General features: G+C 41.9%; 1 protein-coding gene across 2 annotated transcripts in view; it reads left to right on the forward strand.

Moving 5' to 3' along the window:
* The window catches only part of smurf1 (SMAD specific E3 ubiquitin protein ligase 1), a 124,436-nt gene that overhangs the window by 47,114 nt on the left and 58,725 nt on the right, over positions 1-18,597 (forward strand). For both annotated transcript variants that reach the window (XM_068002884.1, XM_068002885.1), the window contains exon 2: positions 16,693-16,731. In XM_068002884.1, coding sequence (XP_067858985.1) covers positions 16,693-16,731 — 39 coding nt within the window. The remainder of the gene's footprint in view (positions 1-16,692; positions 16,732-18,597) is intronic.

Consider the following 18,597-nt stretch of genomic DNA (forward strand, 5'->3'; position numbering starts at 1 on the left):
CCGGTACCTTTTCTATCTCTCCCAATGCAGCCATTTCAGCTCCTTAAATTATTTCTCTTTTGGATGCCTGAACAGTCACCTGAAATGTGCTCCAGAGTTCCATCTTCTGTTCTAAAAACATATGAAATAGGAGCAGGAGTAGGCCATAGGGCCACTTGAGCCTGATCCACCATTCAATCAGATCGTGGCTGATCTTCAACCTCAACTCCACTTTCCCGCCCGACCCCCATATCCCTTGATTCCCCTAGAGTCCAAAAATCTATCCATCTCAGCCTTGAATATATTCAATGACTCAGCATCCACAGCCCTCTGGTTTCAAGAATTCCAACGATTCACAACCCCCTGCATGAAGAAATTCCTCCTCATCTCAGTCTTGAATGGCCAACCCCGTGTCCTGCGATTATACCCCCTAGTTCTAGACTCTCTAGCCAGGGAAACAATCTCTCAGCATCTACCCTGTCAAAACCCCTCATAATCTTCTGTTTCAATGAGATCATCTCTCATTCTTCTAAACTCCAGAGAGTATAGGCCCATTCCACTCAACCTGTCTTCACAGGACAATCCTCTAGAATTAATCTAGTGAACCTTTGTGCACTGCCTCTAAGGCAAGTATATCCTTCCTTAGATAAGGAGACCAAAATTTGCATGCAGCAAGACCTGGACAACATCCAGGCTGGGGCTGATAAGTGGCAAGTAACATTCGCACCAGACAAGTGCCAGGCAATGACCATCTCCAAGAAGAGAGAGTCTAACCACCTCCAATTCACATTCAATGGCATTACCATCGCCGGATCCCCCACCATCAACATCCTGGGGGTCACCATTGACCGGAACCTTAACTGGACCAGCCATATAAATACTGTGGCTACAAGAGCAGGTCAGAGGCTGGGTCTTCTGCAGCGAGTAACTCACCTCCTGACTCCTCAAAACCTTTCCCAAGGCACAAGTCAGGAGTGTGATGGAATACTCTCCAAATGCCTGGATGAGTGCAGCTCCAACAACACTCAAGAAGCTCGACACCATCCAGTCAAAGCAGCCCGCTTGATTGGCACCCCATCCAACACCCTAAACATTCACTCCTTTCACCGCCGGCGCACCGTTGCTGCAGTGTGTACCATCTACAGGATGCACTGCAGCAACTCGCCAAGGCTTCTTCGACAGCACCTTCCAAACCCACGACTTCTACCACCTAGAAGGACAAGGGCAGCAGGCACACGCGAACAACACCACCTGAAGGTTCCCCTCCAAGTCACACACCATCCTGACTTGGAAATATATCGCTGTTCCTTCATCGTCGTTGGGTCAAAATCCTGGAACTCCCTACCTAACAGCACTGAGAGAACAGTCACCACACGGACTGCAGTGGTTCAAGAAGGCGGCTCACCACCACCTTCTTGAGGGTAATTAGGGATGGGCAATAAATGCTGGCCTTGCCAGCGACGCACACATCCCATGAACGAATAAAAAAAAACTATGCAGTGCTCCAGATGAGGTCTTACCAATGCCCTGTACAACTGTAGTAAGACTTCCATACTCTTGTACTCCAACCCCCTTGCAATAAATGCCAACTTGCCATTTTCCTTCCTGACTGCTTGCTGTACCTGCATACTAACTTTTTGTGTTTCTTGTACGAGGACACCCAAGTCACCCAAGTCTCTCTGAACACCAACATTTAATAGTTTCTCATCATTTAAAAAATATCCTGTTTTTCTATTCTTCCTACCAAAGTGAATATCCTTACATTTCCCCACATTATACTCCATCTGCCACCTTCTTGCCCACTCGCTTAACCTGTCTATATCTCTTTGCAGACTCTTTGTATCCTCCTCACAGCTTGCTTTCCCATCTAGCTTTGTATCAGCAGCAAACTTGGATACATTACACTCGGTCCCTTCACCTAAGTCATTAATAGATTGTAAATAGCTGAGGCCCAAGCACCGATCCTTGCGGCACCGCTCTAGTTACAGCCTGCCAACCTGAGAATGACCCGTTTATCCCTACTCTGTTTTCTGACCTTTAACCAATCCTTTATGCTAATATATTACCCCCAACTCCATGAGCCCTTACCTTGTGTAACAACCTTTTATGTGGCACCTTCTCGACTGCCTTTTGAAAGTCCAAATATACTACATCCACTGAATCTCCTTTATCTACTCTGCTCATTACATCCTCGAATAAATTTGTCAAACATGATTTCCCTTTCATAAAACCATGTTGACTCTGCCTAATCATATTATGATTTTCTAAGTTCCGTTACCACTTCCTTAATAATGGATTCCAGCATTTTCCCGACGACCAATGTCAGGCTAACTGGCCTTTAGTTCCCTGTTTTCTCTCTCCCTCCCTTCTTGAATAGCGGGGTAACGATTGCTACCTTCCAATCCACTGGGACCGTTCCAGAATCTAGAGAATTTTGGAAGTTCATAACCAATACATCCACGATCTCTGCAGCTACCTTTTATGATATCGTATTTATCATCTACCCTTTGGTGCGTTTTCTGCAAACATGGAGTCCATTTCCATAAGTAGGCTGAGGACACCCAGTTGTATCTCTCCAATGTCACCACTCTTTCTCATCCACTGAAACCTTAATCCATACCTTCAGCACATCAGTGTTTGACCTCTTCAATGTCCTCCTTGCCAGGATCCCCTCCTATACCATTCACAAACTCCAGTTAATCGCAAGTGCGTTCTCTCCAGGCTTCTCTTTGTTTTTAAACCTTCCATGGCCTTGTGCTCCACTACCCTTCACTGTCAGCAGTAAGCTAGAGTCAGAGAAGCAGAGGGTATGCATTGGGATCTCCACCAATACGTCCCAACGTATACCTTCTGCTCCACTGACTCCAGCTTACTGCTGTCTCTGCTCCCTACCCATTACCATTGGTGGGTGACCGATCATTCAGTTGCTACACCTTGCATTCTAGAACTTTCTCCCGAAACCCATTTTGTCTTGCATTTTCATCATTTCTTCAAAACTTTCAGAAACCTATCCCTGGAACTAGCTTTTGGACCCTCTCCCGAAATTTCTTTCTTCATGCTCGGAGTCCATTTATTCTTCATTTTAAGGGCTACATATATTGTGAACAAACTTTTGTTATATATTGTCTTTTGCTTTCTTGGCCAGTTGAATCATTGGTTTAATGTAATCAAGCTACTGATATAATGGTAATGAGCATTGAGGACAGAGAGCTGATAAGTGTGAAATGCTTTCATTTGTTCAAGATCCCATATTTCTTCTTAAAACCCCGTGGTCATGCTTGTCTACATTTTTTAAACTGGTTGAAACCCAGTTTTAAGACTGATTGTATTCTCTTGTCCTTAAGAAAGAACTTGCATTTATATAGCATCTTTCACAGCCTCAGGATGTCAGAAAGCACTACATAGCAAATAAATTACTTTTGAAGGGCAGTCACTGTTATTATGTTGGTGCACATGGCAGCAAGGTCCCACAAACAACAAATGAGATAATTGACTAGTTCAGTCTGTTTTGGGGTATTGGTTCAGGGATGAATATTGACCAGGGTGCTGGTTCTTTGATTAATGCCATGGATCTTTTGTCATTTCAACCCACAGTTTGGTCAAACTCAGGTTCCGTCGCTCTGTGGTGCCACTAAATCATAGAACTCCTTCTCCAACTAATTCAAAATCCCAGATCGCGACTGCTGTGATGCCACACTCGAGGACTATCTCCCCGTTCTGCTAAATTCCAGGAGGCCTCTTCAGTGCTGCAAAACTACACGACCCCTATTGCAGTCCTGCTTCATCCCAAGATCCCCAGCCCAGTGTTTTAAACCCCAGGACCACCCTTTCATTGTTACCAAACATGCTGCTAAACCCTAGGACCTGACCCCTCCCCTCAAAGCTGCAAAACTGTAGGACTCTACCACAGTGCAGCTATATTTCAGCACCATTCCCATGCTGCTAAATCACGTGCCCTCCATGCAGTGATGTCACGCTCATTGCTAAATACCAAACACCGACCTCCAACCTGGTACATCTTGCCTTTCATCTTATGTCTCCTAGGTTTTTTTTCAAAAAAAAAACATCTTTTGAGTGCATACTTGATAGCACATACAATAATAATCAAGGTCACTGAATTACATTTGTGACAGAAAAATGATCAGAATCAAGGAATTCAATTTTCAAAACACCAGTAAACATCCCATGATCCAACGTAATAAAGATCCAATTTGACTTTTCCAGTCATCATAAATCAGTGGCCCTGAAAATACGTAAAACAGTGTATCCTCTGACTCACCATTAGTAATACCATTAGAGGTTTGCCAGTATACGAATATCTGTTGTGCTGCTTATGGTAAATTAGATGATGCACTGTTTTATAAGGACAGGAACAGTACACAATGTGAACCATATTGTATTCTGCTGCTAAAATGTAGATGTGTATACCTTTTAAGATTAAAAGGTGTAATTGCTCTGAAGTCTTGACCAGAATGCTTGGGTCAATTACAAATCAGATGATAAATCAAAATCTTGCCTTTGTTTGTGGGACGTAAAAGTTTTATATATTGCTAATGGATTTGCTTTGGTGTTGCTCACACTAAGTCAGAGAGTGCGTGAAATGGGTTATTAACAACAACAACAACAACTACTACTACTACTACTACTACTACTTGAATTTATATAGCGCCTATAACGTAGTAAAACTAACCAAGGCCTTTCACAGGAGCGATTTTGATACAAAATTTGACACAGCCACATAAGAAAATATTTGGACTGGTGACAAAAAGCTAGGTCAAAGAGGTAGGTTTTAAGGAGCATCTTAAAGGTGGAGAGAGAGGCGGAAAGGTTTAGGGAGGGAATTCCAGAACTTAGGGCCCAGGCAGCTGAAAGCACGGCTGCCAATGGAGTGATTAAAATCGGGGATGCGCAAGAGGCAAGAATTGGAGGAGCGCAGAGATCTCGGAGGGTTTTAGGGCTGGTGGATAGGGAGGGACGAGGCCATGGAGGGATTTGAAAATCAAGGCTTTCCTGGACCAGGAGCCAATGTAAGTCAGCAAACACAGGGGTGATGGGTGAATGGGACTTGGTGTGAATTAGGATACGGGCAGCAGAGTTTTGGATGAGCTCAAGTTTATGGAGGGTGAAAGATGGGAGGCCGGCCAGGAGAGCATTGGAATAGTCAAATCTAGAGGTAACAAAGGCCTGGATGAGGATTTTAGCAGCAGATGAGCTGAGGCAGGAGCAGAAATGGGTGATGTTATGGAGGTGGAAGTTGGCTGTCTTGGTGATGGAGTGGATGTGCGGTCGGAAGTTCATCTCAGTCAAGTTGGACACCAAGGTTGCGAACGGTCAGAGTCTGGTTCAGCTTCAGACAGTGCCAGGGAGAGGGATGGAGTTGGCAGCTTGGGAACAGAGTTTGTGGCGGGGACTGAAGATGATGGCTTCGGTCTTCCCGATATTTAGTTGGAGGAAATTTTTGCTCATCCAGCACTGGATGTCGTGTGTGATAAATCAGAAACAGTGAAGGAGTTTAGGGTGGTGGTGGTGTTGTTGAGCTGGGTGTCATCAACATAAATGTGGAACTTGACATTAAGGGAAGGATTTGATGTTTTTGTAGGGAGAAAAAAAATTGAGGTGTGTATACTGCTTGTAGAATATTACTAGATCCATATAATCAACTTTAAAAGTATAAGTGGATGTGCCGTGCCATTGCTCATGTTAAATTGCAGGATATTGTTCTTTGTTAATGATTTTCCCTCTGTCTTTTCTGGGTTTTTTTTTGTCCTGATCTCTCCTTTTGTTCTTCTGCTTTTTTCTTTTTCATGCGTTGTCTTTCTCATGCTCTTTATTGTGTTCTCTTCCTTTCTCTCTTCATTTCTGTCTTCCTTTCTCTCCTGCTTTCCACCCAACCCAATTCCCTAACAACCTACCACCTTCCTCTTATCTCCATTCACTTCCTATCCCCTCCCTTCGCTGGCACTAAGCTACAAAACTGTTAAATTGTTTTTCAAAGTGTTCATTGTGTTATGAACAGACTATACTACAGTAATCCATTTTTTAAAAAACAACTTAGTGCTGATGGAGGGGAGGGGGTTGGAAGCCAAGCAGCTGAATCCCAAGGCAGTAGGGAGCAGGCCAAGGGGTGAGGAGCGGGTGTCAGAGTGCTAAAAATAGGTGGTTGGAGATCACTGGGAGTAGGAAGAGACTGCAGCAGTTGTGAAAATGGGCCATAGTGGCACTGGCAGTAGAAACTGTTTGAGGCTGCAGCAGGAATGAGAACACTGAGGAGGATGGGGTGGGTGCTTGTTACTTTTTTAAAAAAATGTTTAAATTAAAATAAAAATTTTAAAAATTACCTGGAAGGCTTGAAAAGCATGATCCTGCTGCATAGAGTGCCAACCTAGGCTGGAGACAGACTTATGAGTTAAAAATCATACAAAGAATCTAAGGAAGAATTGAGGAATGGTGTAGACTGAAGGATGAACCAATATGGTTGCTGAAAGATCTTTGGGACGGCAGGAAACCATTTTCAAAAATGTACTCAGACCAATGAAGTATGTCAGGGTAAGTTGATAGTGTTGAGATGTTTCTTTGATTTTGCTCATTCTCCCTTAGTGTTTTCTGACATCCATGCTGCTTGGTAATTTTTCTACCAGTTGAAACATATTTGAGGCAATAGGCATCATTCAGTTAAGTGATTTGTTGCTTCTTTTAAGGAATGACCAGTCAATCTGCACAAAGTAAGTTTGAGAATTTGGTCATTCTTTTGCCTGTCTTGTGTTGCTGTTTCTCTCCCTATCTCTCTGTTTTTGATCCTGGCTCTCTTTTTCTTTTTGCTGCATCTCTTTCCTTAACTATTTTGGCTTATCTTTCTATCTCCTGCTTCACTCCGTGTCTTTTTCTTTTGGGTGGACAAAGGAGCTACTACTGGTTGCAGGCTGCATTTGGGATGGGGGTGGTGGGGAATAAAGGCCCTCAGCCACTTTCTTCTCATCCCCTCACTTGTGCTTTCCCCCACTCCCTTGCTCCAATCACATCCCCTATCCTTACCCCTTCACCTTCCCACGACCCATTCCATTTCTTAGCTGCTCACTTCCAAAACTACCCCTACTTCTTCTTTTTGAACTCCTATATTCTCTCCTCCCCTTAATCCTTCATCCACATCCCCCCGCTTTGTCCCCCCCAGGATGGGTGACAAGGGGTCAGAGGCCCCATCATTCTTAAACAATTTCCTTCCTCCCGACCCTTTTCTATCGATTTCCCTTTAAAAGGCTTTGTTTGACTTCAAAAATTGAACTTTTCAAAAAAAAAATCAAATTGGGTTGAGGAACTAAACAGTCAGTCTTTGTCTTTTTCACTGTCCCTTGCTCCCTCTGTCTCATAGGTATTAGAAATTTTAATCTCTGTCTCCAGTGTATGTAGTTAGCATTGACCTTTACTGTCAACAAAATACAGCTGAGATAATTGGTTTTAAAACGCAACTGGTGTTTTTTTTGATTGAAGAAAAAAACACTCGCTCTCTTTCTCTAACTTAGTTCTCTCATTCTGTTGCGTTCCCCCTCATTATAATTTTTTTATTATTGTAGAACACAAAAACTACAACAGGTGTGGCATCAGAAGCCTATCACTTTTTCTTCCATGCGCACACACCAGGACACGCGCACACAGACATATATCGAAGTGTTTCCTCAGTAAATCGTTTGATATTTGTCTTGCTTTTCAAAATTATTTGAAGAAAAATGACAGAGCGGAAAGTGCTAGGAGCTAAAGAAAAATAACCCAGCAGGACAACTGACTGAGCACTGATGCATCCTGGTAATTAGGTACATTGCGCACGCCAAAGTGCACAATCTACATTCAGCTTAGAACCACGGGTCTGGGCAAAAATATCAAGGCCCAGCCCAGGCATTTGGGAGAGACTGAATCCTTCAAATAAAAATTTTAATGGAGGTATTAAAGGGTGCAAAAAAAATAATTCAATGCTCAAATGTAATTTTGTTGTGAAAAATGTATTTTTTTTGCATTTTTAATTTAGTTTAAACCCTTATTTTGGACATTAGAAATTTTGATTAACTGAAGGGGAAAAAAGTGGATGGGGGAAGAAAAACTCAAAAGCATTTTGATTTTGTAGGAGCCCAGTGGCTAGATTGCAGAAACAAAATGATATATTATCACTATAAAATAGCAGCTATTGCGATATCGTGCTGTACAGATTTCCAGCTTCTGTTACTGTTGGGCTAGAAAACTGCCTTAAGTTATGTAGTGCTGAGGGGGAAAAATTATAAGGAAAATATGTTTTTTTTCTCTATTGTGGTTTTTGATGCATACATATTTCAGAAGGCATTCTTCATGCATTCTATGATGTATCCTGCATGTAGCATTTCCTGGTATTTAACCAAATTATTTTTGAATTTTCTTGTGGAAAGGCAATCACTCATTACTGACATCAGAGACAAAAGAGCATCAGCAAGTGGTGTTTGTCCTATTTCCCACTATCAGCACAAAAAGGGACCAAAAACAGAATAGATACACAAGTAAAACTTATAATTAATGTATTATAATAGATTTTAAAACTGGAACCCCAGATCCTATAGTATCCTACCCATACATCCTCGTGTTTCTGCATTTTTTGTACGTGTTGACGCAAACAAATTATTTCTTTTGCTGCATACTAATAAATATTTTTTGCAATGATGGCACTGTTTTCCTTTGGGTAATTGTCTTTCAGAAGTGTGCCAATATTTGCAGGGAGTACCCCAAACAGAAAAGTTTGAAACCATTGTTGTTCATAGATACCTTGAGCAATTACAAAGCAGTACTCCAATCTTGGTTCAGCTGGTGACGATGAACTACTCGATCTTGGCTTTCTCAACTTTGAGTTGCTGCTTAATCAGTCTTTGGTAACCTCTATCCTTCTAACTCTGGCTTACTGTGTCTATGTCTATGTCTGTGTCTGTGTCTACTTGTGAATTACGAAAGGCTGACTATTAGAATAAACCCACTCCTCTATAATTGACCCTTGTAACCCATTTAAAAAAAAAACCTTTATTCATTTGTTGAATTACTCCATTATCAATCATGAACCACTTGTAGACAAAGAATAGTTTAAAATTTACAAAATCCCAGTTGAAGAATTAGAAGTGTAAACTTATGATTTATCATGGAGCTCCATATTTAAGCCTGGTCCCTACCCATACTGATTGTATATACTTCAAATATTTTTTCTATTGAATGTGAATAGGTCTGTTGTGAGCTCAGGAGGGCTTTAATCATCCCTACAGTCATATAAGCTAAAAAGGTTTTTTTAATATAGCGCTAAATATTTTAAAACTTTGAAGTAACCTTTAGTCTCTCCTATCTTTGAAGGAGTAAAGATGGCTTCCATGGGGTGCAGATTTGAGCGTATCTGACGCACAACTGGTTCGCCATCCATCACCTGATTGGCTGGATCACATCAAACACTTATCGGGCCTCACTGTCCTCTGCCACAACTGCCCACTACTTCAGGATCATCCTCGAGAGCAATGATAACCTGGCTTCTTTTATCCGTTAACAACCAGCTCCTTAAATTACTCTCCCTTGCCACTGTCACCTTCACCTCCAACTAGTGCGAGGAGCTCATTGATATTTTTGTTACTAAGGTTGAGACCATCTGTTCAGCTGCCTATGCTGCTTCCCTACTTTTCTTTGCTCACCAAGTCAAACCTCCCCTCAGGCTTCTCCCCTGCCTAGCCTTGGACCCACATCTTTTTCTAGTTTCTCTCCCATCTCCCCATATGCCCTCTCCAATCTCATCTTATCCACAAGAACATCCTCTTTTTCAAAACCACCCTCTCTCCATCTCCAAACTCCCTTTCTTCTCCATAGTCTTTGAACATGTTGTTGTTTCCCAAATCCATACCCATCTTTCCCGCTATTCCAAGGTTGAATCTCTCAAATCAGGTTTCCGTCCCTGCCACAGCACTAAAATGGCCCAAATCAAAGTCAAAAATGACATCCTCTGTGACTGTGAGCACGGTGCATTTTCCGTCCTCGTTTTTCTAGACTTCTCTGGAGCCTTTGACATGGTCGACCACACCATCCTCCTCCAACTTCTGTCCTCCGTTGTCTAGCATGGTGGTGCTGCTGCTGCTTGGCTCTACCCTTACCTATCCAATCATAACCTATGCATCTCCAGCAATGGCTTATCTTCCTGCCTTGAATCGTTACCGTTGGAGCCCCCAAGGGTCTATCCTTGGCCACCTCATTCTCATCTGCATGCTGCTGACATCATCTGAAGATATGGGGTCAGCTTCCACATGTACGCTGATGTCACCTAACTCTACCGCCTGACTACGTCTTTTGACCCTTCAAATGCCTCTTTGTTGTCAGACTACTTTTTGAACATAGAGTCTTGGATTAGCCACAATTTCCTCCAGTTAAACATTGAGAAGACTGAAGCCATCATTTTTGGCCCCTGCCACAGTCTCCTTGCATTGGTTCCACCCCATCCCTGGCAACTGACTCAGGCCGAAGCAGATTGTTCGCAACCTCGGGCCCTATTCAACCCTACCTGAGATTCTGGCCCCATATCCTCTCCATTACAAAAACCACCTACTTCCACCTCCATAACAATGCCTGCCTCTGCCTATCATCTGCTGAAAACTTCATCCATGCTGTTGCCATCTCCAGGCTTGACTATTTCAATGCTCTCCTGGCCAGCCTCCCATCCTCTATGCTCTGTAAACTTCAGCTCATGCAAAGTCTGCAGCCTGTATCCTATCCCACATCAAATCCCACTCACCCATCAATCATATCCTTGCTGTCCTACATTGGAAATTTAAAATTCTCATCCTTGTATTTAAATTCCTTCATGGCCTTGTCCCTCCCTATTTGTGTAACCTCCTCCTGCCCTATAATTCCCCCAGAACTCTGTTCCTCTGACTCCAGACTCTTGTGCGTCCCATCCCTCTCTTTATGCCACATTGACAGCTGTGCCTTCAGCTGTCTTGGCTGCATGCTCTGGAATTCCCTCCCTCTCCAACTCCTTTGAGACCCTCCTTAAAACCCACCTCTTTGACCACCCCTCCTCATCTCTCCTTCTCTGGCTTGGCATCCATTTTTGTCTGATTATATCTCTGTGAAGCACCTTGTGTCATTTTCTACATTAAAGGTGCTATATAAATGCAAGTTGATAGCCACAGAGCTATTTAAAATTTTGTGTTCCATGATTCATTAGAATGTTAGCAAGTAAGAGAAAAAGAAAAGGCTATCTCATTTAAACCTGCTTCTTGAAAATTAATTCCTCAACCTCCCCCGCCCCCCCCCCCCCCCCAAAGTAGTTGAGAAAAACTTCACAATATCTGGTTATGTGTGGAATAACATTCTCTGGCTTTCAACAGACAAGTGATGTGTATACTGTGGATAAAGTTGCAAACTGTAATTCATTCAGTCTGAGATTAAATTATAACCTTCCACGCCCTCCTTTATAGAATACGTGTTAAGTATCTGTACTGTCAAAGGATCCCTACCTCATTAAGCAACGTAGAGTATTTTTTGTTTTATGCTAGCTTTTTTTTGTGTGGCGTTGTTCATGAGTAGTCTGGAGTCTAGTTGTAATATTTAGTTTCTAACCTGGCCTGTCCTTCAGGCAAGTGCCTGGGTACTCCCTGTGGGGAAGTGGTCAAAATAAGTCCTGAGGTTAATTAGAGGGTAATAATTGCTTTAGGAAGTTTGTCTAGATTGGCAGCTGCTCGTTGTCTCAGCAACCTTGCCAGGTATCCAAAGGTCTGCAAAAACAGCAGGAAACAACTGGATTTCTTTCTCTCTTCGTATACCTTTTAAGATTGTTCAGTTATCATTTAGTGCTTTACAAAAAGTATGATATCTGGAGTGGTTGGACATTTTCAAAACTTCTATATAAACAAATAGATGGGTACATTACAACTTTGGACTGGAAGGGGACACCTTGGTTGAAGAGAAATCCAGTGTAATGAGTTTTTCTCATAGATTATAAAGAGGTATCAGTGGATAATTTTCTTCAGTTATTGAAATCTGGACAATAGAACCAAGTAATCAGCGGGTACGGTAGCATAGTGGCTATGTCACTGGACTAGTAATCCAGAGGCCTGGACGAATAATCCAGAGTCATGAGTTCAAATCCTGCCACAGCAGCTGGAAAATTTAAATTAAATTAATTAAATAAAAATCTGGAATTAAAAAGAAACTAGTATCAGTAATGGTGGCCATGAAACTACCGTATTGTCGTTTAAAAACCCATCTGGTTCACTAATGTCCTTTAGGGAGGAAACCTGCCGTCCTTACCCGGCCTATATGTGACTCCAGACCCACAGCAATGTGGTTGATTCTTAATCGCCCTCTGAAATGACCTAGCAAGCCACTCAGTTGTAAAATCTCACAGAAGGTGGCTCACCACCACCTTCTCAAGGGCAATTAGGGATGCGCAATAAATGCTGGTCTTGCCAGTGATGCCCACATCCCATGAACGAATAAAAAAAATTGCAAATTTTAGGCAAAACTGGGATAAAATTCTAGATGGTTCAAGGATAAAATCAAGTTATTTACTACAATTTTCATGGTACATGGTTAAATACTTTTCCTCAATTCTTAATTGCCATTGAGGTATGATTTGTACTCACTTTTTGAACCTTCAGGCCGATATTTTACATCTGGTTTAGTAGATAATATTTATATAATGCTTTTGTGTTCTATAAAATAGCACGTGTTAACATTTTCACAAGATTTATATGAAATACTTGTTAAAGTATGCATATATTTGCATGTGTACATAGGTGTTTTCATTGCTGTAGAGTGTAGGGAACTCAAATCTAATGAAACACAAATATATATTTTGTGGTGTGATTTCAGAGCTAACATTCTGAGGAATATTTCAGAAAGAATTCTAAGACACCAAAATAATAAGTGGAGCTTAACACCATTAATTGCATTGTGCTACTTTGTGATTTTGGCAACTGTGCTTCGTGGCATCAGAAATATCTTTGGAGGTGTTGTGATAATGTAGTTTCTCCAAAACATCATCCAGGCTGGACCAACTCCAGCAGTGAGTGAGAGAGCAACCTGTCGAAGAACGACTAATTGCAACTGTCATTCTAAAACATGCATGTGCACACATCTCCACAAAGAATACATATTTTATCATAGAATATAGCTGGTGCACTGGAGAATGTTCTTTGGGAACAAATAAGATTGTTTTCATTTTGTACTTCATAAACTTTGGCATCCTAGCCTAAAGACATTAATTTTCATTGACTTAAAAATATCACATAGCTGTTCAGTGAATAAAAATATGATGTATGAAAAGTTTTGTGACAAATGGATTATGATATATGTTCTGTCTAGTTTTATTGCATCAAGAAATGGTAATTCAATTTTTGTATATCCTTTAAATATTAGTGTTCAAAGTGTTTGCAGTAATTGCAATGATTTGTTATAGGCCAGTCCACTGGCTTGTCTTCTCAATTGATGTTTCAAAATGTTTCACCGTACTAAAATCAACTTTGGAAGTGTCACTGGATTTCTTCAAAAGTGAGCATGTTTAGAATTGCTTGTGTTTTGACTATCTGCAAGAAGCTGTGGGTCACCTTATTTTTGAGATTTCATCATACATGATGGGATTTTGTCAAAAGAGGAGTCATTCTCGTGCCTGTCAGTGTATTGGATCATTTCAATTTGTGAACACTTAAATTTATCACCTCAGTTATGGAATATCAAATATGGCAATTTGTTTAATCAGTGATGGTTTTTTTTAATACAAAGCGAGCTTTACAGTACTTCAAATGGAGCGGTTGTTACTGCAACATAGAATCATAGAAAGGTTATAGCACGGAATTAGGCCATTCGGCCCATTGAGTCTATGCCGGCTCTATGCAAGAGCAATCCAGCTAGTTCCACTCCCCCGCCCTATTCCCGTAGCCCTGCAGATTTTTTTCCTTTCAAGTCCTTATCCAGTTTGCTTTTGAAGGCCATGATTGAATCTGCCTCCACCACCCCCTCGGGCAGTGCATTCCAGATCCTAACCACTCGCTGTGTAAAAAAAGTTTTTCCTCATGTCACCTTTGGTTCTTTTGCCAATCACCTTAAATGTATGTTCTCTTGCTCTTGACCCTTCCACCAATGGGAACGGTTTCTCTCTATCTACTCTGTCTGGACCCTTCATGATTTTGAATACCTCTGTCAAATCTCCTCGCAACCATCTCTGTTCCAAGCAGAACAACCCCAACTTCTCCAGTCTATCCACGTTACTAAAGTCCCTCATCCCTGGAATCATTCTAGTAAATCTCTTCTGCACCCTCTCTAAGGCCTTCACATCTTTCCTGAAGTGCGGTGCGCAGAACTGGACATAATACTCCAATTGTGTTTTATAACAGTTCATCAGAAACTATTTACCGAATAGTGGCTGCATAAGAAAGAAAAGGTTTGCGTTGATATAACACTTTTCATGTCCTCGGATATCCCAAAGCACTTCATGTCCAATTAATTACTTTTGAAGTGTGGTCACTGTTCTTATGTAGGCAAATGCAGCAGCCAATTTTTATTCAGCAAGGTCCCATAAACAGCAAATGAGATGTGACGAGATAAACTGTTTTGGTTAAGGGATAAATATTGGCCAGGATAAATATTGACCCAGCATCTACAGCTGTTTTGGGGGAGGGAGTTCAAGATTTCCACTACCCTGTGTGTGCAAAAAGTGCTACCTGATTTCAGATCTTAATGTCCTAGCTCTAATTTTAAGATTGTGCCCTCTTGTTCTGGATTCCCCCACCAAAGGAAAGAGTTCTCTGTATCTATTCCATCGAATCCTTTCATCATTTTAAACACCTTGATTAAATCATGCCTCAGTCTTCTAAACTCAAGGGAATACAAGCCAAGTTTATGCAACCTGTCCTTATAATTTAATCCTTTAAGTCCTGGTAACATTCTGGTGAATCTGCGCTGTATTCCTCACAAGATCAATATGTCTTTGCTGAGGTTCGGTGCCGAACACTGAACGCAGTACTGCAGATGGGGTCTGCCTAAGGCTCTGTACAATTGAAGCATCACTTCCTCACTTTTGTATTCAAATCCCCTTGAAATAAAGTCCAGCATTCCATTAGCCTTTTTGATTACTTTTGTACCTGTGCACTAGCTTTTAAAGATTTGTGTTCATAGACACCTAAATCTTTTTGGTTTTCCATAGCTTCTGATTTGTCTTTCAAGTGGATGACCTCACATTTCCCCACCTGCTGTAGTTTTGCCCATTCACTTATTGTGCTTCTTAACTTGGTGTCATCTGAAAAATTGAATATACAACTCTATTCCTTCATCCAAGTCATTAATATATATGGTGAAAAGCTGAAGCCCCAGTACAGATCCAAGGGGAACACCATGTGTCACATCCCACCAAAGAACGGGCCCTTTATCGCTACTCTCTGTCTCCCAACCAATTACCGATCCATGTCACAAGGTTACCTCCAATTTTGTGCACTCTCATTTTTGCTAACAATCTCTTGTGTGGAACCATATGAAATGCCTTCTGAAAGTCCATATAGACAAGATCCATAGACACTCCCCTGTCCACCATGCTAGTGACCTCCTCAAAAAAATTCATCTATATTAGTCAGACATGACCTACCCTTCACAAATCCATGCTGTCTCTCTTTGATCAGCTGGTACCGTGCCCAAGTGGCCATTCGTCATGTGAGAGCTTAGAGTGTCGTCAGTCTATTCAGCTGTAGAGGGGATTACAGCTGAGTGAAATCCTGTTTTCAGTTGATATCCACATATGCATTTTCCAACAGGGCATCACTGGAATGCCATCACACCCAGATTAATTTGTAAAATTTCTCATTGTGTGCACTTTAATGCACAAATGATTGTACTGTGCTTGTAGTTTTCTTTTTATTTAAGCGTTTTCCTAAAGCAAAAACACAATCATATGAATAAGAATTAAATTAAATTAAAAATGGATAGAAGAATTTGGATTTGTACAGTTCCTTTCATGACCATGGGATGTCCCAAAGCACTTTACAGCCAATGAAGTACTTCTGAAGTGTAGGAAACGTGGCAGCCAATTTGCACAGCAAGGTGCCAAATTGGTGTGTTATGGATTTTAGCTTATTCTTAGATTTTTGCTTTGTTTACAGAATTATTATATTTTGAATAACAATATGAAAGTGATAGCAATACAGGCTAGGGATATGAAGTGTGTAAATACTTACCCAAATCAAAATTACTATATTTGTGATGACCCGATTTAGACAGTTCATTTCAGCAATGAATCATCCAACTGTTGTGAACTTTTAAGTTGAATTATTCTGGTGAATGCTTATGCAGTTTAATTTTGGAAACCAGCTGGCCGATTGCTTTTTATTTCTTGTTTTCTGAGTGCTGTAAATGTAGTTATTTAGTGACACCAAGTGGTGGAATGCACTCTTTGCAGTACTAGTCAGGACTCTGTCAAGTTTCTGTGGGAGTCTTCAATCATATTGCACCGATAGAAATTATTGAAATACCTATTTATGCTTTTAAATGAAATTGATTTAAAACTGCTAGTATTTGAATAGCCTGTTGGCAGTCATTGTGATTCACATGAAGAATGACCACTTCAGTAAGGGATTGAAAGATTGCCAGTGCCTGTGAATCTGTATCTTAGCACGAATCACTATTGTTGGAAATGGGGAGAAAGTTTGAAGGAAAACATGTGACATTAAATCTCATATTTTTGTCTTCCAGTGTTGTGTGCAAAAAATCTGGCTAAGAAGGATTTCTTCAGTAAGTATTAAACTTTAGTTAATATAATTCTGTTTCTGAAGAATAGAAGGCCGAAATTTGGGCCCCAGAATCACTGTGTGCCCAGCAATAATCGTGCAAGGGGTGTGGGGAGCACACCTCACTGGATTCAGCATTGTCAGCTGCTGCTCTTTGCAACCATTACTTTTTGCTGCGGCTAACTAGTGCTCCAAAGATGGGACGCTGCTAAAGGTCATGGCAGAACTGCCATCTTTGGTGAGGAGACTTTGCATGTTCTGTTGGAAGAGGCGAGATAGAGGAGGCTTGACATATTTCAGGCAGAGGTGAGGCCTCTTCTGCAACCAAATGTGCAGTATGAATGGCAAGAGATGACTGATAAAGTCAATGTTGTCTCCCACGTCCATAGGTCGTGGGAGCAGATGAGGAGGAAATTCTCTGGCATGAGGAAATATGCCAAGGTAAGATTGCCTACAGGTTGACAACTCCACTTAAATTAAATCTCTGCCTGTACTATGCATGGCACAGGCACTGAGCCCCCAATGTGGTGCAGTACCAGCAATAACCATGGAAACCACTAGCATAATCTCTCACATTTTGCATGCCAAAACCTCCATATTTGTGGTGCTTCAGCCTGAACTTGTGGCTGGCATAGAAAAGGCTTCTAATGGCACACGTAACTGCTGCATGCTATGCCCCTAAGTCAAAATGCCACCTTAAACTACTTGCATGCTATGTAGTCACCCATTCGCATAAGGTTGAATGAAGGCTGGGCACTGGCGTCCCACTCAGGTTCGACCCATTTGCTGAAAGCTTATGTTTTGTCTGCTTTTAAAGGTGGAGGCTGCACACAACCACAGAGTGTGAAACCACAATGGAGGTGGCCCTGCCAACTTGCACTGTCTGACCCACCATGAGGAGGCAGCTCAGAAAAGCATTGGGGTGGAGGCCGTTAAGGGTGTGGGCAAGGGAGAGCTTGGCCAATAAGGCAAGTATTCGCCAACTTTTTCTACTCGCTTACCCTTCAAATTCACTCACTCAATAACATGTAGGCATGAGTCCAGGAGCAGCATGGCGCTCACTGTATTGCCCTTGCTACTATGTGCAGAACCATTTGCAATATGCATCATACTAACAGCTGTTTTCTGTTTACGTAGGGCATCCCAAGTTGCTGTACCTGCCATCAGGGACAAGCAGGAAGCCGGCACATCATTTGAGCACCTATCAAACACTTCTGACCACACAAGCACCAGCTCAGATACATCCTCCACAGGGTAATCAGAAAGCACAAGTGAGGAGGAGCCAGCTGAAGTGATAGTAGAGAAGCAACAACATGAAGGGAAGGCTTAGGTCAGACATTCTGCACTGCAGGACCTACAGATTTATACCTTACAGGCCTACGTACACAGGGGATCTCACTAACAAGCAAAAGCACTTCATGCGGCCCATTGAGAATGCTTTGAGGTCCTCGCAGGGTATGTCGGAGAATTTTCATAAGTTCAGGTCTGACATCTGTACTGTCATGCGCGAGGGTATAATATACTTGCAATCCACCATGAAGTGAGTGGCAACTTTACAGCTATCTGCAGAGAACCCCTTGAACATAGAGGATCAAAATGCAGATGTAGTTTTCTTTGTGAAGGATGTTATTGAGACCATGGGTTTAAATTTAAAGGAGACTCAATTCTAGGTTGCAGATGCTAGGGGAGTGGCTTGAGAGTACCTTGACGGACTTCACACTCCTAAGTGAGCGTCCAGAAAAGGCTCATAGTTACCTCTCGGGGTGATGCCAGATCCACCCATTTCGGCTGTAACTGTGGCAGGTGACTGGCTGAAGCGGCCAGCCAGCACAGGGCCCAATTTGCTGGCAGTAGTTGCAGGGCCATCTTG

Source organism: Heptranchias perlo, chromosome 22 (assembly GCF_035084215.1).
Source record: "Heptranchias perlo isolate sHepPer1 chromosome 22, sHepPer1.hap1, whole genome shotgun sequence".
Lineage (NCBI taxonomy): Eukaryota > Metazoa > Chordata > Chondrichthyes > Hexanchiformes > Hexanchidae > Heptranchias > Heptranchias perlo.